The sequence below is a fragment of the Alternaria triticimaculans genome, assembly GCF_023758025.1.
Source record: "Alternaria triticimaculans strain BMP 0046 chromosome Unknown scaffold_2, whole genome shotgun sequence".
In the NCBI taxonomy this organism is placed as follows: Eukaryota; Fungi; Ascomycota; class Dothideomycetes; order Pleosporales; family Pleosporaceae; genus Alternaria; species Alternaria triticimaculans.
In genome coordinates, this window is record NW_026055959.1 from 3007295 (window position 1) to 3035143 (window position 27849).

Here is a 27849-nt window from a genome sequence, read left to right on the forward strand (position 1 = left end):
CAGATAGAATCACCCTGACCATATGACCTTGTACCTCTACCAGTAGTAAGTATCCTTATTCCTCTTGTACAGCCAGTCGCAAGACCAAAGAATAATCCAACATATTCAAGTGGCACTTTAAGCGAGCAAAACACATCAGTGCCAGACACGCAGTGACTCACAATGCGTAGCATTGACTCAAGGTGAGGATCGTTATCTGGTTCAGGCTCCTGCTACCGGACAATGACTACAGTGTGGCAGTAGACTAGTCTATTTTGCCAAGGCCGACACACGGTTCACCATGCGAGACCATGGTTTCCAAAGGGATGTAGTCTTCGTGTATCGCACTGAGTCTTTCGGATAGGTAGCCTATAGAAATGCTGCCAATATTGATGTTCAGCGCAAATGTGCTCTCGGTCATTACCTCCGTACGCGAACAGATCACCCGCTCGAGCTTAGCGAACTGAGATTGCGATCACGAGTCCTACCCTGCAGCCTGTTCTCTTGCTATTAATAATCTCCACAGTCCGGTAGGAGTACGCTGATATCGGTGTTGGCCAATTCTATTGCGAGGTCAGAGGATCGCAATGCTGGTTGGGTGCCGACAATGATTTTTCGATCCCGCTTAACCAGCTTTTCTCTTTTGTCGGCAAACATTCATCTGGAGAATGCATTCAGGCTTCCAAAGTCAAAGTCTTTTTTGACCTCCATGTAGCAGTCTAATGCAGCGAACATGGGTGGCCGCATCGAATGCTGTCAATCGTCGCTAAGCCACTGGAGATATTCTTTGACGTATCGTGTTTCCGACTATTTTCCGACTATCGTCTTTTGACATCTGAAGCATTTCGCTTAGAATTTAATATATGGGTCGCATGCCGCCAAACGTTGTGTAAGTTCCGCGATGTCGGAAAGCTGCTGTCTGCCAACCGTGGTACGCCCGAGCGTCGGCAAGTTTTGCTCTTCGTACATGAGGCTGTCTGTTCGTTTCGAACGTTTGGAAGTGGTGGTAATGCGTGTGACCGACCCAGATAAGAAGATAGGAGAATGCGTAGTGATCTATCGTGAGACTTGTCACTTTGCTGTGCTGTCAGCGCTTCCACCCTTGGAACGCAAATCATACGTCTTGTCAACTGCTATAAAACGCCTTTGTGCATGTTTCCTCGCGGCTTCTTCTTTCCGTTCCGCTTCTTTGCGTTTAGCGTCGAGACGTTCTTGTTCGAGAACTTTGAGATACTCTGCCTTTCTGAAAGCTGAGGGCCAACCATACTCTTTCAGCAAGCGCTTGGGTAGCTGTTCATTTGCTTGATGAGTCTTCCGGTCACGTTCGCCGAGAATATCGCACTCACCTTTGCATTGTTGTCTCGATGATCCACCATCTCGTTGTACCATGCATCGCTACCTCGCGTCAATGGTACAGGAACGGTGACCAAGGTTTCGATCTCGTCGTAGAGCTCATCGAGGTACTGCTGAACCTCCCGAGGCTTTGCGGCCTGCCGCCAAAACTGGTCATCTGGTGCACTACGGTCTACAATGAACGGTCCCATGGGCCAGATTATGCCTAGTGAAATCTGTCAATATCCGGTGATGCACGTTGTATGCGGCTCATACCTTGGTCCGTATCTATCATCCACACTGTCGCTTCGTTGCCCTGGCTCAACGGTATCATTCCAGCAGGGATTTCCTGCCCCTCTCCGCATGGCGACATACGCCTGATAGCCTTCTCTTTGTGCGCATCTTTCAGCCAGCCATAATTGCGAAGGTAATTGCATGCTTCCGTTACAATATAGACCTCGTATTTAGAGTCACCCGTATTCTTGCTCAGATAAGGCAAGTGACGCAAGAGATCAATGACTCGGTCCGACCGTTTCCACTCTTGTAATGTGTCAACAGCGAGCTGCTCATCACTCCAACCTTCAGGCGGCGGGCGGAGGATCGTGTCCGGGTCGAGGTAGGCCATGCGCACGAGCAAATCATAGTGCCTCTCGATGCAACTGACGACTACATCGCGATCGTAAGGCATGGTGTGGATGATGGGGTTGTAGTGTAACGCTAGACAACTGGGACGTGGCTAGATCAATTCTACCCGTGGTCCGCCTGAACATCGGCAAAAGTTGCCGCCGACGACCTCGGTCTGTTTGTCCTGTTTGCACGCGACGGCCTAACTTTATGGCCAGACAGCAACACTGAAACACTCCAACGCATACGACAACATACGCCCAACTCTCACCAAGCTAATCGCATAACAATTAAACCTCTTTCACGAAACCGCCATATCGCCGACATCCTCGAAACCGTCCCTTTCGCCGAAACCACCAGACCAGCGGTCAACGCCGCATACAAACGGACCTCACGAGCGGGCGGACGATACACAGGGAGAACAACATGGGCGGCTACTTATCGACATTTACAAAGCTGATATGGGCGAAGAAGGAGATACGGATATTGATTCTGGGGCTGGTATGAACACCTCAGCATGGCCAGCATGGGAGGCATGGCGCTGATTACAAATGCAGGATAACGCTGGAAAGACGACATTACTATACAGACTGAAGGTATGCGATATCCAAAGAGGAAAGAAAGGAGGCATGCGAATATGGAAACAATATGCATCCTGGGTCTGGACACGAGGTATACGGAGGCTAACAACCCCTCTAGATTGGCGAGGTAGTCACAACGATACCGACAATAGGCTTCAACGTCGAATCCGTCACATACAAGAACCTCAATTTCAACGTCTGGGTAAGTTCACCTCCCTCCCAATCACCCACAACCACCATCTAACACCCCACCCCCCAGGACCTCGGCGGCCAAACCTCCATCCGCCCCTACTGGCGCTGCTACTACGCCAACACCGCCGCCGTAATCTTCGTCATCGACAGCACAGACATCGAGCGCCTCACCACCGCATCAGAAGAACTCCGCGCCATGCTCAACGAAGAAGAGCTGCGCGACGCCGCCCTCCTCGTCTTCGCGAACAAACAAGATCAACCGGGCGCCAAGGGCGCGGGCGAGATCAGCGAGGCGCTCAAGTTGGGGGAACTCAAAGACCGGAATTGGAGTATTGTGGCTTGTAGTGCGGTGGATGGACGGGGTGTCCAGGAGGGTATGGATTGGCTGGTGGGGAATGTTGGGGAGCAGAGTTAGGAGGGGACGGAGGGGATATGAGGATATACGTGCGATGGGGATGAGGATGACACGGTAGCGGGGACATATGACGCGGCACATACGCGTCAGAACGGATTATTATACCAGCATAATGGCGTCTCGGCGCTAGGGTTGTGAATACGGGGCAGGGAGTCAACGTCAGTAATTGCATGCGCGTTCTTGATGTCGATGGAAATGGAGATGCATTATATCGTGTGACGACGCGTCTAATAAACCTCCCACGTCAGATCTCTACCTGGTCTCAGCCGCCCCTCAGTCCAATCCTTGCCAAAGACGTACGCGCTGCTGATCTCTTCTTCGTCGATGCCCAAGTGATCTTCGCCGTCTCTGCCTTGGAACCAGCCCAACGCGTATGTCTTCCCACTCTTCTCGAGATGCTTGGTCATCTCCCTTGAGTTCAGCTTTTCCGTGTCGATAAAGCTGAAGAGCATCTTAGACTGGTGGATGAAAGCGAGGACGGAGGCCATGGTGCCGATTTCTCTGGGCATGAACTTCTGACTGCGCCTCGCGTAGGTGAGAAGAGCGATACCGATGAGATAAATCAGAATGAGCATGGTGAGCGTTAAGCTCGACCAGAAACTGCGAAAGGTTTGCTCCGTGTTATAACGATCAGACGCATCGTCGTTGCTGCCGTCATGGTCGTCGTCAGACTTTTGGCCGCCGAATCCGGGCATAAATTTGTTGCCATCGACGCTGATTGAGGTTACGCAGACCGTTAGGATCTCAGCAAAGATGGATCCGAAGGCAACGAGCATGACAAGGTAATGCCCATTGAAGAAAGCTTCGAAGGGCAGCCAAAGAGGATTCGTACCAGCATAGTCGAGTGTAAGAGTCTTGGCTGGGGCGTGTCGCAGAGAAAGGATATAGAAAGGTTGAAGCATGCGAACGTCGCTGTTCATGGTGTTCCAGAGTATGCGGATGATAGTTGCTAGGCCCGTCATCATCCAGGGTACCTTCTGTGTGGCTCTACTCAACGCCTTGACGAATGTGAAGACTGGCACCGCAACGGTGAACAGGATGAGAAAGCCGATGAAAGGCACACCCGCCCAAAGACGAAGCATGAGCGGCCTGGGATCGGAGCCGTGCTCGGGAATCTTTTCCTTGCTCTTCGTTATGTATTCTCCTTGCCAGAGTGAGCTTTTGTGCAAGATGTATCTTCGTTGGCGAAGCTGCTTGTGTATCTGAGGCAAAGAAGCCTGGTCGAGCCCTTTGAAGTCCGTCAGAATATGGCTTCTCGTAGCCATAGCTGCGATACCTGCAATACCCTTGGGGTCCGACTGCAGGCCGCTCTTCCTCTGCATTGCGTACATCAGCGCTCCTCCACAGGCTGCAACTATCAAAAGGCACGCCGAGAGCGCTCGGGACCAGGCCGGTTCGACTCTCACGGCCTTATAGCCGTGAAGCTTACGTTCTTTCTCGGGTGGCCACATAGTCATAGAAGCACTCTGCAAGACAGGTACAAGGCTACTAGCGACCAACGTACCCAGCGAGCTGTAAATGACGGCGTACTGTCTGTGACGCAGTGCTCTTAGCGGTACCAAGAAACTCAAGAAGGTGAGATAGTCCATGTTAAGCGATTCTCCCGCAGTTGCGCCTGTCTTCTTGGATAGCTGGTAGAATGGCTCCAGACGTTTCACTTCAAAATCCGACATTTGCCAGAGGACGCCGTAAAAGACCGAGATGATGATGGGCGCGTACTGCCAGGTGAAATATTGCGTGACAGTCAAGTCGCCAACTTTCACGAAATGCCACAACCCGCCTTTCTGAGGATCTGCTTCGACATCGCGTAAGGAAATTTGGCACAAGTATTCTTGAACGCCAGCGAGTACAAGTGCAAGAATTGTGAGCATAAGGATCCACCACGAGCTCATAGTAAGGGGTCGCCATGCAGGCATCTGGGGATCTGCATGCGTGTTAGATCCTATCTCTCGACACACACATGTAGGGAAAACTTGCCGTCAGGAAAGAAGTAGCTAGTCTGTGCACCACTGCTGATGAGGCCAGCCTCGGCGGTCAGATTTCTCATAGAATCGAAGTCGCGAGCAACTCCTGTGAATTCGCTGATATCGACTGGAACATCTGCTGCAACAGCAACGACTTTGCCGGTAGTCTCAGCCTCGTCTTGGGCTTTTTTGGCCTGCTCGTCTACTACATCCGCTCTTGTCAGAATTCGTCGGTGGCCGGGAAAGAAGCCTGGTACTGGTCCAGCTGGGGTGTGCTCAAACGGAACATGGAGTACAGAAGTCATGCCAGCTCCGAGTTGCGCCTCGAGACGCTCAAATTCTGCGGCGTGGCTAGCTTCATCCATGTCTCTGTCACGCTCTTGCCCTTCGTGTATGTCCTGCGTCCGCGATTGCGCCTCGAATGTTTTCAACGGCAGACCGCCTAGCGAGCTCAGATCATATCCGACTGCCTCGTCCCCCTCGTCGACTCCTACAAGGCGTCTTCTGCCGGGTTGTGATTCCTCATCATCCAGTCGGTTGTAACGTCCCCCATGAGAGGCTCCCCTGTGCAACGATGCGATTCGGTCGAGGACCCGTTTGGTCCTACTGTTGCTCTTGCCCAACGACGGTGATGCGCGATCTTGAGTAAACACGCTCGCGACAGGGTTGTATGACGTTTCTTGGGCAAACGAGGGCGGCGCTGGAGCGCGGGGTATGCGATACGAGGGTTCTGCGGCCGGTAGCAGAGGCGAAGGAAACGACTGACGTCTTGATGCATAGGTGCTGCTAGGAGATGCGATTGAGGCGACTGAGGACGGTCGGGACGGAAAGAGTTGCGAGAGCCTGTCGGAGGCGCCAGACGTGTTCTTGCGACGCAATGGTGGCCGAGCGTGGATGGGTGGGGTATCGCCAGTTGTTGGAGAGCCAACGCGCAAAGCAGAAGGAACTGTGATATCGGAGGTTCTCCTACTGTTCGGGGAGCCAACCTGGAGGGGCCATGGTACTCCTTCTACGGATGGTGACCGCATTTCGTTTCGTGTATGCGCGGCGTGCGCTCACGTTCTTGTACTGTACAATGATGTTTGCAATGTGTAGCGACCGTAGGACGAAAGCGAACGAGGTTAAAGGAAAGAGAGAAGCCACGAAAAAAGGCGGGAAATCACCAAATCGCACAAGATGTTGCACGAGGCTGACGGTACCTTGCAGCCTATGCGTTGCACCGGTCAGCCTGGTTCCATCACACCAATATGCGCCCACGGATGCTTTCGCCCTACTCAGGCAGGAAAGGCTGCTCTAGTGCGGCACACCATGTGCAGTCCAGGCGAAGCGAACGGCTGTCGTGGAATCAAGCTCGCCGTGCCTTTGATTTGCGCTGGCGTCGCGGGGCTTGACGAGCCGCTCAGCCCTGTGCTGATCAACCCGCGTAACTCCAGATTGAAGGCTGATAGCCTGATATTCGGTGCCAGAAAGACGGCGTTGCGCAAAGGCGTCAGTAGCGACGAAGGAGCTCAGAATGTTGAGCGTAACGATAGAGAATGCATTGCTTTACAAGCTGCAGCAATGCCATCACAACAATCGACCGGTCAGGATTTGGGGGCCAGCTGAGCTAAAAATACGGCGCTGTGCCGCTGCGGTCGAATGGCGTTCGAGTCTCGCCTGGCATTGCCGTCTGAGGCATGCCGGTGGCTTGCGATGGGGGCCAAAAACATCGTCATATCGTGTTGGGCACAACGACGGTCGCACGACGAAATACAGATTCGACGATGTCGGTGTTGAGGAGTTGCAGAAAGATGGACCGGACTCGGAGCTTGAGGAAGCTCCTCTGATCGGCCCCGCTAGGGACGTCACGTGGACGTCCTTCTGGGCATGCGCTGACGGTAACAGCAAACCCTCTGAGGCGACAACAACACCAGATCACCTGGCGAGGCTGCGCGACGACACTCCCGACTGTACGCAATACATGTACAACGGCTGTTAGTTCTTTGAGGATCGTCAGGGACTGAATGGTCGCACCACCGTTTGCACCACAGACACGCGCACGCATCTGGCGACACGTGGTGTTGTACACGGACGACGTTCTCAAAGGGATCAGAATATGCTCAATTGGCTAGCCAAGATGACTATCGTACGTTGCAGGCTTTACTTCGGTCGTCTGCACAAATGGCTCATCTCACTCCACATTACCTCTTGCGCATCTGCAGCATCGGTCCCTTCCTGCCGGCCACGAAGATGTCGTAAATCTGGTATTGATCCTCCGTCTGTCGCCCAGGCTTCCCGTTTCGGTTGCCTCCACCAAGTCTGTTCTCTGGATCAGGCCGAACCTCGTACATCCAGAGTGTCTTGGCAATGACAAGTCGCATCTCCAGCCAGGCAAGGTTCTTTCCAACGCAGCCCCTGGTTCCATATGAGAAGGCACAGAAACCGTTCTCCGCCAATGCCACACTCTCAGCCGAAGATCCTTCCTTTCCAGTCTCGTCTACGATCCAGCGCTCAGGGCGGAACTTGAAGGGCTCCGGGAAGACATTCTCGTTGTAGCTGAGACAGTAAAGACCGGTGCTGACGTGGAGGCCAGCGGGGAAGTAGTGATCGCCGACTGTTGTTCCGCCAGGGAGTACCTCACGGCTGGGCTCTGCTGCGACTGGTGGTGTCATGCGCATAGCTTCTTGAAGAAACGCGGTGAGGTATTTGCAGGACATGATCTTGGTACCAGACTTGATCTCGTCATAGCTTGAGAAGACCGACTTGACCTCTTCAGCAATCTTAGCCTGTACCTCCGGTCGACGAGCCAGGTAGAAGAAGGCGGCAGACATTACGACGGATGTCGTATCGGAACCAGCAATAGTCAGCAGCTCGCACTCAGCGAAGAGTTCGTGCTCGCTATAGCCACGCTTGCCAGTTTCGGGGTCGACAGCCTTGAAGAGCCAGTGAAAGAAGTCTTTCCGGACCTCACCCTCAGGCTTGGGACTCTTCTCCAATTCGTGTTCGACCGCGGACCGTTTCTCAAGGCATCCTTCAACGAAGTCCTGCCACTTCTTGACTACTGGCGGTGAGGCGACCTCCAGAAGCTTGTCGAGCCCACGAGGCTTCATCCATACCCAAGCGTTGGCTAACGGGCCGAATGCAATCTTTGGAATGTCAGCATGGTCGATCAATGATCTGATGCAGGGGACTAACTGGATGAAGAATTTCCATGAATTGAACCATGACTTCGGGGATGTGGCGGAGATCGCTTCCAGGCTCCTTCATGTCAAAGTTCTTACCGAAGCACAAGTCACCAAGGATGTCGAAAACGAGCCAGTTCATCCAGTCACACATGTTGATGGAGGTCGTCCACTCGCCAGACTTTGGCGCTTGTTGACCAATCAGCTCCAGCCAACGATCGATGTTCGCGTGAAGGAAGACCTCAGCATCTCGCAGCGCTGCCTCTGAGAAAGCGTAGTTCAGCACACGACGCTTGCGCGAGTGCACCTCAACACTGGTCGTGCTCCATGTGTTGATAGTGTGGACATTGCGTGGCCACACTTCGTAGTAGAGGCCTTTTTTAACATTGCCCTTTGGTCCAAAGATCTTCTTGAAAGCAGCAGGCGTGTTGAGCACGACACTGTCTGGACGATACCGGAACTCGGGTCCTACCAATCGTTAACAACTTACTGACTCTGGGGATGAAATCAGGCCACCATACCATACTTCTCCTGCAGACTATACAGCCAAACGTGTCGGTCGCCAGTACGAGTATGCCACCATGACGGGAACACAGTCAAGCGGGCCCAGAACGGCCCCGGGAACGCCGCGAGTGGATGGAAGTAGAGGCGATAGATTCCAGTAACGATTACGTAGGTCGATACTAACAGAGCTGACAACACGAGAAGCCCTGGGTATGACCAATTGCCTTGGATATCTGTAATTGCCATCATGCACCTGGCTTATTCAGAGAAGAAGGAAAGTTTGACAGGAATCCGAAAGCGAAATGCAGAGCGTGGGGCCTCTTTTACGCCTTTCCATATGCTCGCCGACTTTGCAAATCGCACATGGTTGAACCTGACGTGCTCCGCGGCATCTGAACCCTCACGGCTCCCAAATTAGTGCCCGTTGATTGGTCTCCTAAGACCTTAGGTCGCTAACTAGCAGCCGGGGCACCTGTCAGAAACGACTCTGAAATGTGGAGTTTTGCTTCTCGGCTGGGCTAAGAAAGGACCGATGGCGAGCCGCACCTCCCGCACCAGCTATCCATAACACATACTTTGACTATCAAACAGCTACTGATGCTTACTGAGCGACGCCACTATCACGATACATCACTAACTTTTTGTTTTACTGGTTGTAATAAGCCCGCATATCGCGTTCCTCGCATCCACGTGGAAGATTGCGCATGTGCCGGACGCCCGCGAATAGGTGGGTCTCTCGCTAAGCCCCATGGGACTTTCACTGCATTTACCCTGGTCAGGTTTGAGACAATAACTTGATGGGCCTCGACAGGGTCTATACGGCTTCTCGACTCGTTGTTGCACTACTAAAACTACCAAGACGACGGCGTGAGTCCCTCTCGCTCCCACGGCACAGCATAGCGTGTGAGGGTCCTTCCGCTTCCACGACCCATGCCGTTGCATGCAAGGCGTATGATTGGCAAACGGTGATTGCCCTCCAACGAGAGCTTAGCACGTTTTGGTTCCTACGCCGCCACAAAGCTTGCACACACGTTTGCGGCTTGCGCCCCTACCAGATGCCCTGCAAATTCGTCATGGTAGGATTCCGGCAATGCACGACATCCACAGGAACGAACGCCACAAAGCAGACGCAGTGCGTGTTCATCCGAGGAGCTGCAAGGCGTCTGATATCTTCATCGCTTATGTCCGCCATCGATTGGTTCGTAATCCATTGCCGAAGCCTCATTTCTGACTCGCAACAGACGGCCAAGCTAAACCGTTTACGGCCAAAACGACGGCCAGGCACATGCGCTCAACACCAGGAAGTGGGATGATCTGCTCGAGTCGGCCATTTAGAATAACGCACAGCTCGGAGTTTATCCTGCCACGGCTACCCCGGAGGATTTTGATCGACGAGCGCAGTGATTGTCGGTTTGGGTACACACGCAGACGGCAGACTCGACCCCGCGGCGACAGAGAAACAAATACGTTCTTATTTCTTTTTTCGCAAGATGCAAAAATCTACCCCTCTCATACTGATCATTTGTCTCAAGCCGCGACGCGCTTGCTGAACGAGAGGGTGTGCGATGCAGGCGTAGATTGAAGTCTTGCATAATTGAAGTGGAGTGACTTCCCATTTCGTTCCCGCGTAGCACGACGCCGTCTCCGTTGGGAGCGAGTGCCGGATCATCCCCCACCCACTCACATGTGAAGACGAGGGACCCTTCAGGCCGACCAGGACCCCCTAACCTGTAACTGACGATCCACTTCCCAGATGCTCCCCGTGTGTCAGTGCCTCGCTTCTTGACTTTATGCTTTGCCCAACAGCTCCAGCATGTCGGATTATTACTTCTCTCTGCCGGATGCTGCGATGACCATTGGCTGATGCACAGCTAAACAAGCAAGTAAACCGTCATGGGTTTGAAGGGTGGTGATTTACAGACCTAAAGGGGGTCCCGCGACCGGGAGCGGCGGTAGCGGTAGGTGGATTGGGAACATCTGGGGAGTTCTGGTCAGGGCGTCTGCATGGGATGTCAGGAAAGGTTTTTCTTTCCTTCTGGGCATCGCGTGTCTTGTGCCGTGTTCTTCTTTCTGATATATCATGGGTGCGTGTCTCGCGTTTTCCATGTGAGAGTTTCGTGCATCACCGTCAACGCCACTGCGACCTCTTGTTTCTCGCTGTTTGTGATATACCTGGTGTATACGCCGTCGAGGATAGGAAAGACAGTGTGTATATGAATTGTGCATCATGGCGCCTATCATCGATCCACAGGAGAGCGTGTAAGTTGTTCGGGAGTGTCTACTCGCCATCTCTTTGCTCTCTACCCTTTCCATACCCAGTCTCCGTGGTCCTCCGCGGTTCACCCAACCCATGTCTTATCACGACCAGAAAACAGTGTCTTGGGTAACATGCAGCTGACATTCTCCCCAGCCAATCCTACCGCCGTCGTCTCGATGGAGTGGCGATATCGACTTATATTTTGATCATGCTGCTCGTCCCCCTCAAGGTCTATTGCCGGAAACGGCACGGGGGATGGCGCAATGTTCAGATGGACGACTACATGTCCATGGTAGCACTGGCTGTGGCCAACGGTTTCTTCTACGTGTGCATAATAGGTACTTTATTTCGTCCTTGGACACGAATCGTAGGCTAACACTCAGTGCTTGCAGGCATGCGAGAGTCACTGGGGCTACACATCAATGAGATCACGAACCCGCTACAAATCGTTGCTTTCCTACGGAATATCTACATCGGCCAGATTCTGTATACGCTCAGCATCACGAGTATCAAACTATCAGTCTTGGCTTTCTACTGGCGGCTCTTCGAGATCAAGTCCCGCATTACCATCTATGTGGTCACCGCCGCCTCCATCGCATGGTGCATCGCTATTGTAAGCCACTCATTCCACTAACACTGTCACCATCAGCGCAATAGGCTAACAGCATCGCCTCACAGATGCTCTGCGTAATCTTCAACTGCCTGCCCGTACGCGCTGCCTGGGACATAACCATCACGCAAAAGACCTGCATCGAAACGCGCGACATCTACCTCGGCGGCTCCGTCCCCAACGTAATCCTCGACTTCTTCATCGTCATCATGCCCATCCCGCACGTCTGGCGTCTACACGCGCCCCTCGCCCAACGCATCGTGCTAGCCGGCATGTTCGCGCTCGGCACCTTCATCGCCGTCGTCTCGCTCGTGCGCCTGATCATCTTCCTGCAAATCCCCATCTCGGCCCAGGGCGACGTAACCTACAACTTCCGCGAGATCATCGTGTGGTCAATTGTTGAGATCAACATCGGTCTCACGTGTGCTTGTTTGCCTAGCTTGAAACCGGCTTTCCGTTGGATCGGCCTCGATAAATTGTTCTCTTTTGCTTCTTCGCGGCCGAGCGATATGAAGAGTCCGGGTCCGAGCTCGAATGGCGGACTGGATGGGTATATGCATGACTCGAAGAACTCCGGAGGGAGGCACAGGAAGAAGGGTGCTACGGGCGGGTTGTTTTCGACACTCGCGGGTATGAGTCGGTTGGAGGATGAGGAGGAGTTCAAGTTCGTTGGGGAGGATACACAGGGGAAGCATAATGTGGAGATTGAGATGGGGAGGGTAAGCGATGATAGTGCGCAGAGGACTGCGACGGGAGGGATTAGTGTGCAGAAGAATTGGAGTGTGCTGGTTGATGAGAGGAGAGTGGGTCAGCACCGGTAGTCACAGGTGGAATACACAAGGAGGTGTTTTGTACAAAAAGAAAAGGTTGGGTATATGGGTACACTAATTACACGACGAATAACGAGGTCATGTTATATACATCTTGTCATGTCAACAAGCTACATCGATACACTCGTGTGTTGGGGGTTTCAAGCTTAAGCGTTTGACATCTTGCCGTCGCCTGCGCCGGTGTTGAAGAAGAAAGAGATACAGCGAAGGATATGCACGAACGCAGTTCACACAGAAGAACTGGTAGTCGCAGGCGCGAAGTACGGGGTATCTCAAAACACTAATCAACGACTGTCTCGAACCCTATTTCCAGCTCCACCGAACGGTGCGCAGGACCGCATGGAAACCTCCTCGCCCTTTGCAAAATACCCAGGGTACGTCGGTAGGTCATCTCAGATTCCTTGGATCCTCGGTCGATGCGCACCCTTCCGTCCATGGACATATCCTCGGGCAACTGGAAGATGAGGAAGCTGCAGTCGGCTTTGGTCTGATTGCATATGAGACCGAAGAAGTCTTCACATGTTGTTTCCTTTCCAGTAAACATCAAACTGCCGTAAGACCAAGTCGGTCCAGGGCCGATTGGCTGGCCCGGTGGTTTGGTGCGATAGATTCGTAATTCAACTTTAAAGGGTGACGGCTCGGGTGAAAGCGCGCTTGTCCTGCGGGTCGGACATCCTATCTTGGTGCCCATCACCGAATCTTCAGACGTATCGGAGTCAACATCTGTTTGGTCTTCCTCGGAACGTGCGCGTTGAGGAGCGGGTTCGTCTGCTGTAGTAGTCGTACCAGTGCTGCGTCTCTTCCTCACTGGTATTTTCTCGTTTAAGGCTACGAATCTGCAACCTTGAAACCAAGGCTTATTATCGATGTTTAGGTCTCTTTTCTTGTATTTCAGGGCTTTCATGTATGTTCTGTTTATGAAGGTCTCTACGTCGGTGCGAGTCTGCCTGCAGAGAACCATGCCCAGCAGGTGTTTCTTGATGCTGCTTCCATTAGCTCGCACCCAGTACCTGGATGAGCGGACTTACGTGGTACTGTCTCTCGGATAGATCAAATCAGCCGGATATCGGGTACCCTCTTGTGGTTTTCGGAGATGGTCTCTACTTCCTTGACCAGGCTCAGGCCAGATCAGAGGACCATACTCGACTAACAGCTGGTCTAGCTCTTTATCGAGGAGCATGGGATCGTGTCGATCGATGACAGTATTTGCATCGTGTGCATCGCGTAGTAGTAGACCAAGCAGAGCCGGTACCTCGAGTTCGTGGATTGCAGTGGCGGGCTCATACCTGAACACTGGTTTTCTCATAACGAAGCCCGGTTCAATCCTCTCCCTCCCATACGTCTGAAGTCCAAGACATTCTATATGATGAGCAACGCCGATTTCGCCTTTTTGCCGCCCCATTCTCGGGTATAGTGGTGATTTGATGGACACAAAACCAATTGGCAATTGTGATGTACACCGCAGCTGGCGACGTCGGTTTCAAGCGGTGAGAGCTTGCGAATAGATTTCGGACGTGGTGGTGATGGAGTGGGCAGCGGTTTAATGCAAGGCGCTTCCCATCTAGACTCCGGTCGAGACAGACGCGTCCTCGCTCCTTCGTTGTTTACTTGACGCGTCCTCAATTGGCAAGGAGGAGCTTTCGTCTTATTCGTGCTCACTGATAAAACTCCCGCATTCCGATGTCGCGTGCTATACGTATCGCGACACGGTTGTTCGCGTTAAAGTGAAGGGAGATGGGATGTACCATGGCGGTGCTGCGACGGAGTTAAAATGCCATGCAGAATTGTGGGCCAATTAAAGCCCTGCACGGACGCTAGCGCGCGCAGCCGCATGGTGCAACAACAGACCGCCATCACCACCTACCAGTCGCTATCCGACATCTCGCCGGCATGCCACCCAAACACTCGGGCATGCCGCCCCAGCCCCAAAGAGCACGGAAGAGTGTGCGCACACCTGTGTCGAGGGCCCCGTCAACAAGCTGCAAGCGCGCCCGCGAGCCCAGTCTCGACAACAACAGCCCTCAGCCTGGTGACGCAATCCGGTTGCAAACACCCTCCAACTCAAATGAAATAAACACCAATTCCAAGGCGGCATCTCCAGAAAGCGATGCGCAGCCGGCACGTCGTAGCGCGTCGAGCGAACTGACTTCGCCAATGATGTCACCTAGGCTGCGTGCACTGCAGGCATCTATGGAAGAATCTCGAAACACCAGTCCTAGGAAAAACTCCATCTCGTATGGTTGCTTCAACTCGCAACCTCATCTGAAAGGTCATTTTTATTCGGCCAATCAGCTCTTTGCGCGGGGCGTCTGGATTGGCTACCTGGCTCCGGACAGGCAAAGCCAATCATTCCGAGGGCTTCCCTCCTTTCACGACTTGAAGGCCAATTACAAGAAGTTCACTCCTCCACACCCTCCTATAGTATCAGGGAGTCCTAGGGAGAATCGCAACGCTGTCTGCCGAGGCTGTGCTAGGGAAGACTCAGCTGTTATTGCCTTCAGCGAAGTGCAGTTCGGACCGAAGGTTGTGAGTTGTACCGAGAAACATACAATCTACATCGTTCAGAATACTGACAGCATACAGAAGGTCGTTATTATGCCACTCGACGGCGACGACGACGCTGGGGTTTTTGCCATCATGCTACCTCAGACGAGTGACAGGTCTTTACAAGGTCTTCAAGCCTATCGCCCCTACGAGGTAAGACTCGGATCAACGAATAGTCCATGGAAAACATACTGACCTCACATCTAATTCTGCAGATCAGTGGAGGTGGTCTGGGAGACAAGTTCGCCAACAATTTCATGATGCTCACACTTCGCAATCCTGACAGCGATGCTGGCACATTAGAGACCGTGCTCTCAGTGTTGTCTCCGCAAGAGCGAGCTGACATCGCCTCGAAGCTTAGGGGACTACCGGAACCAAGACATCGTCTCTCTTCTACCCCCAAGCTATCGAAATCTACTGATGAAGATGCTGCACATTCAGCACCGAATGCCGCACCTCCAGCATCGAATGCCATGGCAAAGGTCGATGATGATGAAAGCGATGCTCATACTAAGCAACCCGCAGCGAGGAAGCGGCGAAAGCTTAGCGAAAACAGGACACAGATATCGGACGTGATCGACGTTGTTCCCAAGGATAGCAGTACATGCCCTTCACAGTTGCAACCAGAACAACAACCGACACCACAACAAGAACCGACACCACAACCTGTAGCGGAGCCACAGCCAGAGCCGGAACCCCGAACCCAACCCCAACCCCAACCGCAGCCACAGATACATACACAGACTCAACGAACGTCAGAAACACCTGTCGACGATGTCAAACAGCATGCTCCAACGCCCGCGGATACATTCAAACCTCCGCCTCAAGTCATCAAGCGCACAAACTCGACCAGCATCATCTCTCTTGATTTGACCGACGAACAAGCCGAGCGCGTGTACTTTATCTGGTCGGTCGATGATGAAGGCATGGAAATGGATTTTATTCATACGCTGCGCGAATGCAAGTCTTTTGGAGGCCTGCTCAGCCTGCTGGAGGAGGAATCTGAGGACCTACCGTCTGCTGCGAGCATATTGGAGAAAACAAAAACCTGGAAACTGATATACGATCTTGGTGACGGTATCAGCAAAGCGATCGTAGCCCGCAAAGGCACGGAGACCGCATTCGATCGTCTACAGACTACACTTGCTCAAGCCTCTATCTGGGCAGACAATCCTCAAGCAAAAGTCGATATCGTACTCAAGTCTTTGAGCCGGCCAAACCCTGCTTGAGCGGCATGAACAACGGTCACCGATAATTCTCTTCCTAGAATTCCACCCTCGGCGTTCTTCGAAGGTGTGCTCTTTCTCACTTTCTCTAGCATCTATATACCATTGAGTACATCGATGGCTTTTTTGCGTTGTCCTACATATACCCCGATCACTTTTGATCTTTCGCGTGCGAGTTGGTCGAAAGCATCGATACCAGGCTGGCGGTTGTATAGCACTGGTGCTCTATAAGGCTGGGCAGGATCCAGGCAACTCATAAAATGTATGTTTTATTCTAAACAGCGTAATAGGTATCTTAAATCTAAAAAAATTAGGTCTTAAATAGATAACTACTCTCTACTAGGTATCTTATAAAGGCGTAAATTAAAGTTTAATATATATTTTATATCTAAAGTATACGCAAGAGCGTGCTAAGCTTTTTTAGCTTAGCTACTAATACTTTAGTAAGTAGCTTATTTTAAAAAAAATTACTATATAAGTAATATAATTACTTTATTATTTTTCTTAAAATTTAAATAAAATAAGTAATATAACTATAGCTTATTAGTTAAAGAACTATTAAAATAAGTTATAAAGTAAGTTATAAAGTAGAAATACTATATATTTTTATATATAAGTTAGTATATCTTTTTATATATCTACTACTACTTATACTATATTAGAACTTTTTTAAATAAACTTTTACTTTTAAAGCTATTACTATATAATAAATACTTTTAATAATACTAATATTTTTATTTTACGTAATTTTAAGAACTTTTATTTTTAAGTTTTATACTTTAGTATACTTTTTTTATTAAGACTAGCTTTTATTAGCTTAGTAAGCTTTTATAGTATTAACTTTATCTTTAATAACTTACTTACTTTTTTAAATTAAGTTTTTAACTTTTATATAAACTTAAGCTTTACTTAAGTTTAGTAATTTTATAATAAGAAGACTTTTATTAACTTTAAAGAGATATATTTAAAACTTAAAAAAAGTAAAATATAAATATATACTAAGTATCTTAATACTATTACTATTAATACTACTACTTTAAAAGTATACTTAAAAGTAGCTATACTAAGTATTAAAAATACTAAAATAGTAAAAAACTAAATTACTACTTTATAAAATATATAGTAAAAAAAAAATATAAAAGTAGATTTTATATATAATAACTACTAGGCTTATATCTAAAGTAAAAAAAGTATTTTATAAATAAAGAAGATCTTATATTTTATATATAGTATTTAATATATAAATAGAAATACTAGTAGTAGTTATTATATAGTCTAATACTACTATAAAAGTTAGAAAAATAGTTATATAAGTTTAGTATAGTATTATAAATAGCTATTAAAGATAGTAATTATAGCTTTACTATTACTATTATAAAGATAAATAAACTATATATTATAAATTTAGTAGGCTAGTTAACTTACTAAAATTATTAGGTTTAGTAGTATTATTAGTAATTAATTAGATAGAACAAAATTTTATCTCTACAAAGTGTAATACAAACTAGAGCTTAAGGCCGCCTATAAAATGTATATACATACAATTACTAATAACGATCTCTATGTGGCCTTTTCTCGCAAAACTTGCAGAGCCTCTGTTTGGGTGTGTGCATATGCTACAGCACATGCGATGATGTAGTAATTCCCCATCGCCTGTACACCAGCGAAATCTGCCCGCGACTGCGCATCTGATGTCAGTCGCGCCAATAAGTGGAAAAGGAAATGCAGTCGTATGCATAGACCTGGGCCACAAGACATTACTGTCAGCAGCGGTGAGCTGCATTTCGCCACCTCGTAGACGAAGAACAATGTGCACAATGCCTTGTGTAAGTGATTTGGGGGGATCGTCGGCTAACGCGATGTTCCAGCCAATCGGCAGCAACTGCCCTCTGGTTCCGCCTGCCATTCCCAGGCGGGTGCCGCTAACCCTGTAGACGAAGCTTTCATACGCCGCTATGGTTTCTTCATCTGTACTTTTCTTATCATCTATCGTGTTCTCGATTCATCTTTGAGAATGTCGTTCGTTTCCCTTGCGCGCCCCATCACTGACTCGTACATGCTCTAGACGGCCCTTTGGCGAAATTGCACGATCTGGCTGCCCCAGTCCTGAGAGCATCTGCATGTAATCATACCCGAGAAAATCAGCACTACACATCACACCTCCCTTGCATAGTCGCGACACCACAACGCTCGGAACTCATACGACTGTGTACGGCTGCATCGCTAGCCTACATTTAATTCACCTGGCGAGATTTTGCGATCCATGCATCTAGCCCATACACCATGGACGGCTCAGCTATCACATACGCAACGTCCAAGGACTGGCTGGACATTATGAAGAATCGGTCAAAAGTGCGTATGCACGAGCTGATTGAGCGTCTTGGACTGCGCGCAAAGTGGTCATCGAACAAACGCGGTAAAACAAACTTTGAATCCGCCCTCGTACGCGAGCTTGTTGCAGACATGGGCGATGTTGTCTCCACGTTACCGAAAGAGCCGGATGAGCTGATGAAGTTTCTGAGCGACGAGGGAAGTTTGAAGGAGCAAGTCGATGGCTTGCTTGAGAAACATGGCGCCAAGGTCTGGGGAAGAGTGGGCGATCGCGAGCACCTAATCACCGCGAATGAACCCGGAGTCGAAGAGGGACTTTACCCGCGGGATCTTTACTTGGAGAACGAGGAAGACAGAGCATTGTAAGTACATAAGTTTGAGAGCACATCTATCTCGAATTTGGGTCTCGCAATACGGCCGAATAGCTACTGACCCACCACGCAGAATCCACAAACTTCTCCATTGGTGGATCGGGCTGAAGGCATGCAACGTCATTCTTGCGCGCGAACGCCTGGATCGCGAGAGACGAAAGAAGGCAGAAAATCGCCAGGCGCGAGCTGATGCCGAGTTTTCTGGCCAGCAAGAAGGCGGCACGCCAGCATCATTTGTTGCGCTTGCGCCAAACTCGGTGTTGCACGACGGCGATACAGCGTCACGTGGAAGCCCGATGTCGTCAAGTGCAATGCTCACACCTCCGGAATCTGGGGAAAGTCCCACTACGGGACCGCGGGAAGGAGGCGGGTTTACAGCTGTCAATGGCGGTGGACATGCAACGAATGGCAATGCCGCCTTTACATCGGCGAAAGCCCACGAACAACAGGCTACACAACAATCCAACATCGCCGAGGGTGTCTGGAACAAACTCACAGCCGAAGCGAACAAGTCTCGATATCTCAGTACGATGTCAGGCCCTGCTCCTACCCACGCTGCACATCCTACCGAGACCAAAGCAGCGGCACAACAGCAAATCACCGACGCGACCCAAGCGGCTGCTGATCGACAAGTCAGCGTCCAAATGGCCGCGCTGGTAGCAAGCTTTCGGTCAGATGACGGTGTGCCAGAAGAGCTCCCGCAACCAAACAACAGCATACCCTACCGTGGTTTAGACTACGACGGCTTACGGGCGCTGCGGCAGTACATATATGGAGAGGAGCGAGGTGTTTCAATGGACGAGGAAGCGCTCCTCAACCAACTCGAAAGAACATGGCGAGAAGGCGTTCGAGCCGACTACAATAAGATGATCGAAAACATACCCGTTTTCATTGCGAGGGAACGAGCATTTCTGACTTGGGTGGAACTTAAGCGCCACCTGGCAGCTCTATTACGAGCAAACGAACGTACGCTTTACCAACTGCATCTGCATCCATTCTATCTTTACTTACCCTACTGCAGGTTGGTCAGCCGAAGGCCACACAGCTGCCGAGATCGAGAGGCGCATCCAACAGCACCGCACGCTCATGGGCTGCACGCAAACCATCATCGCCAATTTTGAAGACGTGGGTCGAGGATTTGGTCTCGGCCCCAACGTCGCTGTCGACCGCGATGAGCTCCTGCGACAGGCCATAGTGGTATTGGCCGGAGAAAAGTACGCAGTAGAGATGCAGTGGAAGCCAGTAGACTTTACGCAAGTAATGGGCTGGCTGCACGACCACTTGGAGAGCTTCCGCAAGGAAGAAGAGGAAGATGGAAAGGGTATGCTCTGGTATATTGGCGAGTCACGACGCTAGTCACGATTACCACGATGGAGATGCGCACGTATCGTGCGCGCAGGCAGCTGTAGTCGCAAAAACTGTGTACGAGGATCATACAGGCGTTCAGGTTTTCAGGGCGACGATCGATCGCCAGGGTCGAGGCCCCCACTAGTAGGTGTCCAATTCGGGAAAATAAGCTATTCGGGTAGGTCAGCCGTAGAGTGGTGGTTTCAGCTACTTGATCATGTTACAGGACCGTGTAGGATTACACTAGCTCAGCTGTGCCACACCTCATCACCATGCAGTACGGGACTCTGCGACGCGTGATTTGCTTTAGTTTGCGATCGCCTGGAACGCGCGAGCGCATAGTGAGGGCGCGACTGTACGCAACTTCGATAGTTCGGCAGCTAGTATCCGAATGAATACACGGCTCGGCAGCACTTCGCAGTATACCTTTTCGCTTAGTGTATTCCCTGCAGCCAAGGGGCGTTGTCTTCAGGCTCCGCACTGCGCCGTAAATCTCCCTAATGCCACGTTCCTATTTTAGAGTGCAGGCAGTGACCGCGCCGCACATTCGTCACATTGCCTCACATTTTTTTCTTTCGAGCTGTGGCGTTTATCAGATCTCGCTGTACCTCCCATCAATATTATGCGGCGCGCGGTCTGGACAGGAACCGGTCGCACAGTTGAGTAATCGCAGCTCGGTAGTACAAATCTATGGGTGAGGGACGAGCGCGTCATAGATGCATGTGTAGTTGTAACTCCTGACCATGATACCAACGACATCCATCCCCGGCTATACGAAACCGTGATAGTGCCGCTTATTCGCTGATTGCATGTGGCGGCTAATGGAGGCTTTGAGTAAGAGGATCGGATGTTTTGGCCTATGCGAGTAAGAGTTGTGCTGCTAGCGACATATTCATTTGTACCTCGTGTATGATGAAGACCCCTGCGATAGATATGATTAGCATAATGCAGCAAATGAGCACCACGCTCATAGTGCAAGTGTCGTACAATGAACAGGCAAGGGCAAAGGAGACCCGCTGGGTGTGAACGAATGAGGATGGGGCGGTACTATGATTACACCTGATGGGGATTTATTGGCGTGCGAGTCATTAACTTCGGAGTGCGGACGCGTATTACCTCTGCACATGTTTTGTTGCGGCCCCTGCCGGATCATTGTCTCGCTACTGGACACACCTCTTTTCTGGGTATCTTTTCGACGCAGCGTACCGTCGTTCGCCTTCTACACGTCACCGGCATCAATCATCATCACCAATCCTTCTTTCGCCGCCCTACGCCCCCCTCATCAGCGCCTGTTGGTCCCTACTCCAGAGTACAATTGCTGCGCAGTTTGTTCTTCTATTGTGTACAGGGGCTTTCAATTCTTTGTCTAGTTTGGTAGCACGATCGGCATCTGAGACTGGACAAAGTTTTTCTTGGGGTAGCAGCAGCTGGCAATAAGAAAACTTTGTTCCAAGACGGCCTAGTGGAACGTACTCCTTTTACCTTTGCCGAGCGAGCTACCATCAATCACCCCAACCTTGGAACGTCGAGAGCGGATCCATCACACTTTGGCGCACGCGCCATTGATTGTCATTCCCCATCCCATCCGCTTACTTTTCCATCGTCATTTTCCTACTTCCCATTTCAACTGTTGACGTGCCCGTCGTCACCCATGTGGCGCCATGAGCTCAAAGGATAACTTGGCCCTGGATCTGGAGCACGGCGTGCGACGCTGGGATCGCGCTCGCTGGATATCCGTCTTCAGCTCGCATAACCCGACTATACGCGAGGTGACGGAATGCTTGGGCCTGGGCTTATCGGCGTCTTCGTCCACGACCAACCGCGGCATTCCGAAATTCGACAACCCAGACTACCGCAAGCTCTCGAGTGAGGTGACGAAGCTGTCCAAGGAATTGCCAAAAGAAAGAGATTTGTTGCTGGATTTCGCGGCGGATCCGAGTTCCCTGAACCAGGAGCTCGAGGACCTGCTAGCGAGTTACGGACCCGCTATTTGGGGCAGGGATGCGGATCGCAGCTGTTTACTCACGCCGGATGCGACGAAGAAGACGTATAACAAAGATCTGTTTTACGAGGAGCCGGAGCATAAGGATATGTAAGTTGGAGTGGTCAGGTGTCAGGTGTCAGAACGCGCGCTAAACCTATTTTAGTCTCAAGATTCATCTGCATCGGTGGATCATCATCAAAGCTTGCTACTACATTCGCAACATGAAGTTGAAGAGACCATCGGGTGCGAATGAGTATGATCAGCTTGCCGATATCGACGCCGAAGGTCTTGTAAGTTTTGATGAGATAGTTGGTGCTGTCATGGCTAATAAGCGGTAGTCACCACATGGGACGCCACAGTCACTCACCCCACCTGATCCGGATACTGTTGCAGGTGCTGATCTAGACGTTAAACCTATTAATCTGAAGAAGCGCAAGAGCAATGCTCACCTCACCATGTCCGACGATGAAGATCCTGAGGCTTCGCCTATCAAAAGGCCGTACAGCACTATGCCTGTGAGCCGAAAGGGCAGCCCAAGGAAGTCACTCAAGTCACTGTATCCTGCCGGCCCGGGCAGCATGGAGAACATACCTCCTATGCCGACGCATATGCATCGTTTCTCGCCAGCACCAGGAACCGCATCTGAACCCTCGCGGATACAGCTCAGTCCCTTATCAAACAACGACTTGAACGGCGTGTCAAGGCCTCCTGCTATCACCCAAAGCTCCGCACCTGCAGGCTTCACGGCTGTCAACAATGGAGGTTTCACTGCTGTTAACAACACGCCTCCACCTAGCGAGCCACCTCGAGAGCCAACACGGGAAGCATCCCGAGAACCGTCGAGAGAGGTGCATCGACCCCCTCCCGGTATTGGACATCGTCACAGCAACAGTTATACGAGCCCATATGAGCCGTCTTCACGCAGTGCTGCCATGGCTCGATCTGCTACGGAAACTCCTCGTTCTGCACCGCCAGCCACCCCTACACCAGCTTCGAATCAAGGATTTCAAGCAGTGAACGCATCTTCAGCAGCTAATGGAGCAGGTGGATATATGAAGAGGGAGTCGCCTGCCGTTCAACCTCCTCAGCATACACAAATTGCTCCGCAGCCACAGCAGTCGCAACCGCAACCTCAGGCACAACCGCAGCAGCAACAGACACCGTCCCACCCTTCACACCCACACCAGGCATCACCGCATACACATCATCCTCAGCATACACAGCTACCATCACATCCGCATATCCAGGCTCAGCAACAGCCTCCACCCCAACCACCAAGTCGATCTAATACCCCGAGCCACCCCTTCGGTCGTTCCCTCGCACCACACCCTCGCAGTAGATCTAGTACACCACATGCGCAGGCCGCACCTAATCAGTCTATCATGGCACCTAATAAGCAGGTTACCTCTGCCCCCGCGATACAAAGCGCCCCCGCATACGGCATACAACTCGTTCCTACCACACAAGACGCACCGCCCGCGCCCTCGAGCAAACCCCGAGCCCCCTCAAACCACAGCCAACCCGCCGCCGCCGCCCAACACACCTCACCGCACCAACCCGTGCTGAAAAGCCACCAACAACCGCCTCAACCCCCCGAAACCGCACACGTCGTCCAGCCCTCACAACCCCAAACCTTCCCCCGCGGCTCCGTGTCGACGGCCGACCTCCGCCTCCTCCAATGCGAAGTCACCGCCGGCCTCTTCACCTTCTTCTACCCACGCTCCACAATGCCGCCCGACGAAGCCAGCCTCCTCGTCCGCATGCACACACTCTGGTACCACGGCGAACCCCTCTTCCGCACCGAACTATCCACACACTACGATCTCGTCTCCAAGATCCTCACTGCATGGCTACATGAACGTCAAGCCATCGCTTCACTACGGCACAGCATGGCCGCCAACCCCGGCGTGTCTCACATTGGCCTTGTAGACCGGTTACTTGCTATGAACGATCTTAGGGCTATGCGGTTGAAGTGGAAGAATATGAGTAGTATTGATGGATTGAGTCCTGAGGATCTGCTTTGCATGGCTTTTAGGGTTATGACGAATACGGAGGGGAGCGAGTATATGTTTAAAGATGGGTTGGCGAGGCTGGAGCTGGGTGTGTTTGAATTTTTGAGGAGCGAGGATGCGAAGATTGTTATGCAGCGGAGGGATACGAGGGCGGGGTGATGTGAAGTTGGTCTGGTGGGAGTCTGACTGAGGCAGGGCTTGCGTTCTCTGACGCTTTTCTCCTTCTGCTCCTTCCTCCATCTTCTCCCCATTCTCAGTTTCTTTGCTTCTGCGATCTGCTTCGGTTCTCGTACCCGCTCGCATGCCATTTCTCTTTCTCGATTCTCGATTCCGATCTTTCGCTTACCTTTGTACTAATGCCACTTAGCGTGGGTGGATGGGGTCCTTGCGCATGTTCCTCTCGTTTTCTGGCGTTGAACTTGCTTTTAAAACGTATTAGCGATGGCGTTTGGGATTACCTCTTTCGTTTGACTATTTCTTTTTCTGTGTTCAATACGAAAAGCGGGTGTGGATTTCGATATAAGCTTGTGTTACTAAATTAGTATGGATAGTCGTTGTAATCGGGCGATGGGATCGAGATTGGATGCGTGGTAATGATTGTGCGATGCGGAGTAGAATAATTGACAACAATCGGGGAATGAAGCTTGCATTAATTACTGTATGGATGTACCGAAGTAGTGAAATCGTCTTTTGTGTGATGCTGTACCCGACGAGACTCCATCCTCCACTCGCGCAATGACCAGATGCGATCATCCATTGGCGGTCTGGACCTATGAGGTCGTCTGACCACACGTCCTCACGTGCACCCCTCCGACCCCGGCCTCACGCATCATCGCGAGTTCTCGACCACCCATCCCGACTAAGACACAACGACACCCTCTTCACGCGGCCTCGCCCCTTGCGCCCCCCTTCAGCCCTCTCATGCGAACATGGCAGGGATTAAACCTGTCCCGCTGCGATGCGCCTTCCCGGCGGCCGCCCGCCGTAGCTGCTTCCGGAACCTTGTTCCTTCACATCTGCCTCATGACACCCTCCAGGCGCGCCAATCCGGGCACTCACCGGTAGTGCCCGCGCACCTTCACTGCCATGAGCGGCCTCGTGAATGCCCCACGCGCTCGCTGCAGCCGCACACTATTTCATAGCCGTGTATCGTGGACCGCATATGATACCACACTCTATCGCTTATCTTGTACTACACGCGTAGTTTTGGCGCCATGGTCCTGAGACTCTTTGCGCCGCCTGGTATGTCTCGCCGAAGACGATGTGGAGAAGTAGTTGCTAACAAAACGGTATAGGCGAAGGGCAACATCGCCTTACTCCTAAACGGCCTGATCCCATCGGTGCGAACGCGACACCTCAGTACGCCGTCATCTCCTCGACCGCCCTTGCCGCCGCGTATACGTCCTTCGCCTCGAGATATGCGCAGAGTGTCACTCCTACAAGGCCGATATCGCGGCCAGCGGTGTTCATACGGGCTTCGGCGAGGCTTGGAGTTTGGGCAGGCGTGGCTGGAGCGGCGCTGAACTGGTATTACTATTCTTCTCTTGCGGATGTCTTGGTGTCGACGAATGTACCGGAAATCAAGCCCTGGAAGCTGTATGAGCGGACAAAGAACTATACCATTGACGATGGTGCTTTGGCAGGCGCGGCATTGGGGCTCGCTGTCTCGGTGCCTACGCTGTTTATGCGCCGGCCTACTATACCGAGGTGGACGCGATGCTTGGGCATGACAAATATCGGCGCTTGCGCAGGTGTGCTCGGAGCGCATGCATACTTTCAGTACACTGGGGAGAGGCAGGAGGCATACAAACACTTTGGTCGACATGTCAAGCGACGATCATTCGAGTTCTGGAACATCTTCTGGGATCCGGAGCTCATGGCGAGCCTCGACCCCATCATGCAGCAATACGTCTCACACAACAGCCTCTGGTACACACGGTGGCTGTCAGATGAGGCCTTTGAGCGAGCAGAACAGGACGTGCAACTCGAAAACAGCAGCAGTGAGCCTATGACAGATGCTGCAACACCTGTCGAGCAACAGCCACCGTTCTACACCACACCCGTCGACTATGCCGAAGACCTGCGACGCATCGACATTGAAAGCACGCTGGCTACTATGGAAACCATGGAAGCAGACAAGATGGAACTACTCCAGGAGGCCGAATACCTGCTTTACATAAACGCACAGCAAAAGTACGACTACTGCCACATGGGGTCTACAGATGAGGATGAACGTCAAGACCTCCTCCGACAAATCCAGCTCGTCGAGGTAGCACACGTCAGTCTTCGCAACGCAGCCCACGACATCGACGTCAAGCTCATACAATGGCGCATGTGCGTCCGACACAAAACCATCTGGGAAGCAGGCCAAACCACCGCGACAGGGACGGATAGGCTCGCCAACTGGGCACCCGAGCCGCCATCCATATCACCCACGACCGAAGCCATAGTGCTCGCCACGCACAAACCGACATACGCAATGGGCGAGTTAGAAAGAATACATTTACAAATCTCTGCAGAGGTTAAGACATTTGAGGATGGTTGGAAAGACGATAGACAGCCGAGGGATAAGAGGGAGAGGTGGAAGAAGGATGCAGAAGACGGGAGGAAGTTTTTGAGAGCGGCGGATGTTGTATTGTTAAGGTTGCAGAAGGCGAGGGAGAGGGTTGAGGGAAGCAGTTCGATCGTAGAAGCGGCGGTGGACAGCGGGATGGCGATGAAAGAGAAAGAGGGAGAGGATAGACATGGGAGGAGAGATGGTACTGTTCCGGCAACAACGGCTGAAGTCGCGGAGTTACAAGAAGGTCCCTTGCTTACTAGAAACCAGGTTGAGAAGGCGAGCGTGCATGGAGTACAAGCGACGAAAGCGTCTGCTGGGGCTTTGGATAAGGATAAGTCGTGAGAACGGACTTGGTGAGGGTAGAGTTGGGTTTATTATTCGTGTTCAAGTCGTGGGTGAGATGGTACTGAAGATGTCCTACCGGACGCGAGGAGTTTCGTCCAGTCGACACTTGTTGCATGTGGCTCTGCTGCTTGTCCATGTATAATATTGATTTGGCCTTTTATCCAGGATCGAGCGGGCGCTGGATGTCTTGTCAGGCGGATGTCTGTGTATGTGGTGGAAGTCACTACTGTTACTCATTCTTCCACCTCTTCATCATATTATGTATCTGCCTCGAGGTCATTCTTACGTCTTCAGCATGCCTAAACAACGGTCTTCCCTTGTTCACCGTATCTTCATGTGTCTTCTTGGTCACGTTCACTCCAACAACAACATTGTTTACCTCCCTCTCGAACGTCGTGTCACCAGATCTCCTGAAATTAATATCCCTCTTCGCGATCTTGGCCTCGCTCGCGCAGATGTTCACATCGCTGCCCGGCTCGCCGGAGCGTCACGCTTCCGCTCCACCTATCGCCACCGCAGTAGCCAAGCGGATGGCATAAGGAGGGTTGTTCTGAGTGTGACTACTTGAACCTTGCCCTGGGTAGGTTGGTGATGATTGAGATGGTCGAGTTTTAGAGATCAAGATCGTAGTACAGAAAACATCTGCATTGCGCTTTATGCTTTTACTTCAGCATCTGAAT

The 27849-nt window shown here is 51.4% G+C and overlaps 9 protein-coding genes across 9 annotated transcripts; 6 read left to right on the plus strand and 3 right to left on the minus strand.

Moving 5' to 3' along the window:
* Positions 1-1250: 1250 nt before the first annotated feature.
* On the minus strand, positions 1251-1999 carry J4E78_002680 (uncharacterized protein; the record flags this gene model as incomplete). The annotated part of the gene is made up of 2 exons (XM_049363326.1): positions 1251-1537; positions 1588-1999. 2 exons carry the CDS (start codon positions 1997-1999, stop codon positions 1251-1253), a joined length of 699 nt encoding a protein of 232 aa, XP_049225918.1.
* Positions 2000-2361: 362 nt separating this feature from the next.
* Positions 2362-3123, plus strand: ARL1 (Arf GTPase arl1; the record flags this gene model as incomplete). The annotated part of the gene is made up of 4 exons (XM_049363327.1): positions 2362-2436; positions 2493-2531; positions 2635-2718; positions 2776-3123. The coding sequence occupies 4 exons, from the start codon at positions 2362-2364 to the stop codon at positions 3121-3123; spliced, it is 546 nt and encodes a 181-aa protein (XP_049225919.1).
* A 227-nt stretch (positions 3124-3350) lies between these two features.
* J4E78_002682 (uncharacterized protein) lies at positions 3351-6115 on the minus strand (the record flags this gene model as incomplete). Its single annotated transcript, XM_049363328.1, has 2 exons — positions 3351-5047; positions 5101-6115. 2 exons carry the CDS (start codon positions 6113-6115, stop codon positions 3351-3353), a joined length of 2712 nt encoding a protein of 903 aa, XP_049225920.1.
* A 1152-nt stretch (positions 6116-7267) lies between these two features.
* Positions 7268-9001, minus strand: J4E78_002683 (uncharacterized protein; the record flags this gene model as incomplete). The annotated part of the gene is made up of 3 exons (XM_049363329.1): positions 7268-8212; positions 8262-8716; positions 8770-9001. The coding sequence occupies 3 exons, from the start codon at positions 8999-9001 to the stop codon at positions 7268-7270; spliced, it is 1632 nt and encodes a 543-aa protein (XP_049225921.1).
* A 2216-nt stretch (positions 9002-11217) lies between these two features.
* J4E78_002684 (uncharacterized protein) lies at positions 11218-12440 on the plus strand (the record flags this gene model as incomplete). The annotated part of the gene is made up of 3 exons (XM_049363330.1): positions 11218-11347; positions 11402-11622; positions 11688-12440. The coding sequence occupies 3 exons, from the start codon at positions 11218-11220 to the stop codon at positions 12438-12440; spliced, it is 1104 nt and encodes a 367-aa protein (XP_049225922.1).
* A 1899-nt stretch (positions 12441-14339) lies between these two features.
* J4E78_002685 (uncharacterized protein) lies at positions 14340-16222 on the plus strand (the record flags this gene model as incomplete). The annotated part of the gene is made up of 2 exons (XM_049363331.1): positions 14340-15146; positions 15209-16222. The coding sequence occupies 2 exons, from the start codon at positions 14340-14342 to the stop codon at positions 16220-16222; spliced, it is 1821 nt and encodes a 606-aa protein (XP_049225923.1).
* Positions 16223-18502: 2280 nt separating this feature from the next.
* Positions 18503-20277, plus strand: J4E78_002686 (uncharacterized protein; the record flags this gene model as incomplete). The annotated part of the gene is made up of 3 exons (XM_049363332.1): positions 18503-18912; positions 18995-19887; positions 19943-20277. The coding sequence occupies 3 exons, from the start codon at positions 18503-18505 to the stop codon at positions 20275-20277; spliced, it is 1638 nt and encodes a 545-aa protein (XP_049225924.1).
* Positions 20278-21929: 1652 nt separating this feature from the next.
* On the plus strand, positions 21930-24423 carry J4E78_002687 (uncharacterized protein; the record flags this gene model as incomplete). The annotated part of the gene is made up of 4 exons (XM_049363333.1): positions 21930-22360; positions 22416-22542; positions 22612-23100; positions 23614-24423. The coding sequence occupies 4 exons, from the start codon at positions 21930-21932 to the stop codon at positions 24421-24423; spliced, it is 1857 nt and encodes a 618-aa protein (XP_049225925.1).
* Positions 24424-25990: 1567 nt separating this feature from the next.
* Positions 25991-27166, plus strand: J4E78_002688 (uncharacterized protein; the record flags this gene model as incomplete). The annotated part of the gene is made up of 1 exon (XM_049363334.1): positions 25991-27166. One exon carries the CDS (start codon positions 25991-25993, stop codon positions 27164-27166), a length of 1176 nt encoding a protein of 391 aa, XP_049225926.1.
* Between the last annotated feature and the right edge of the window lie 683 nt (positions 27167-27849).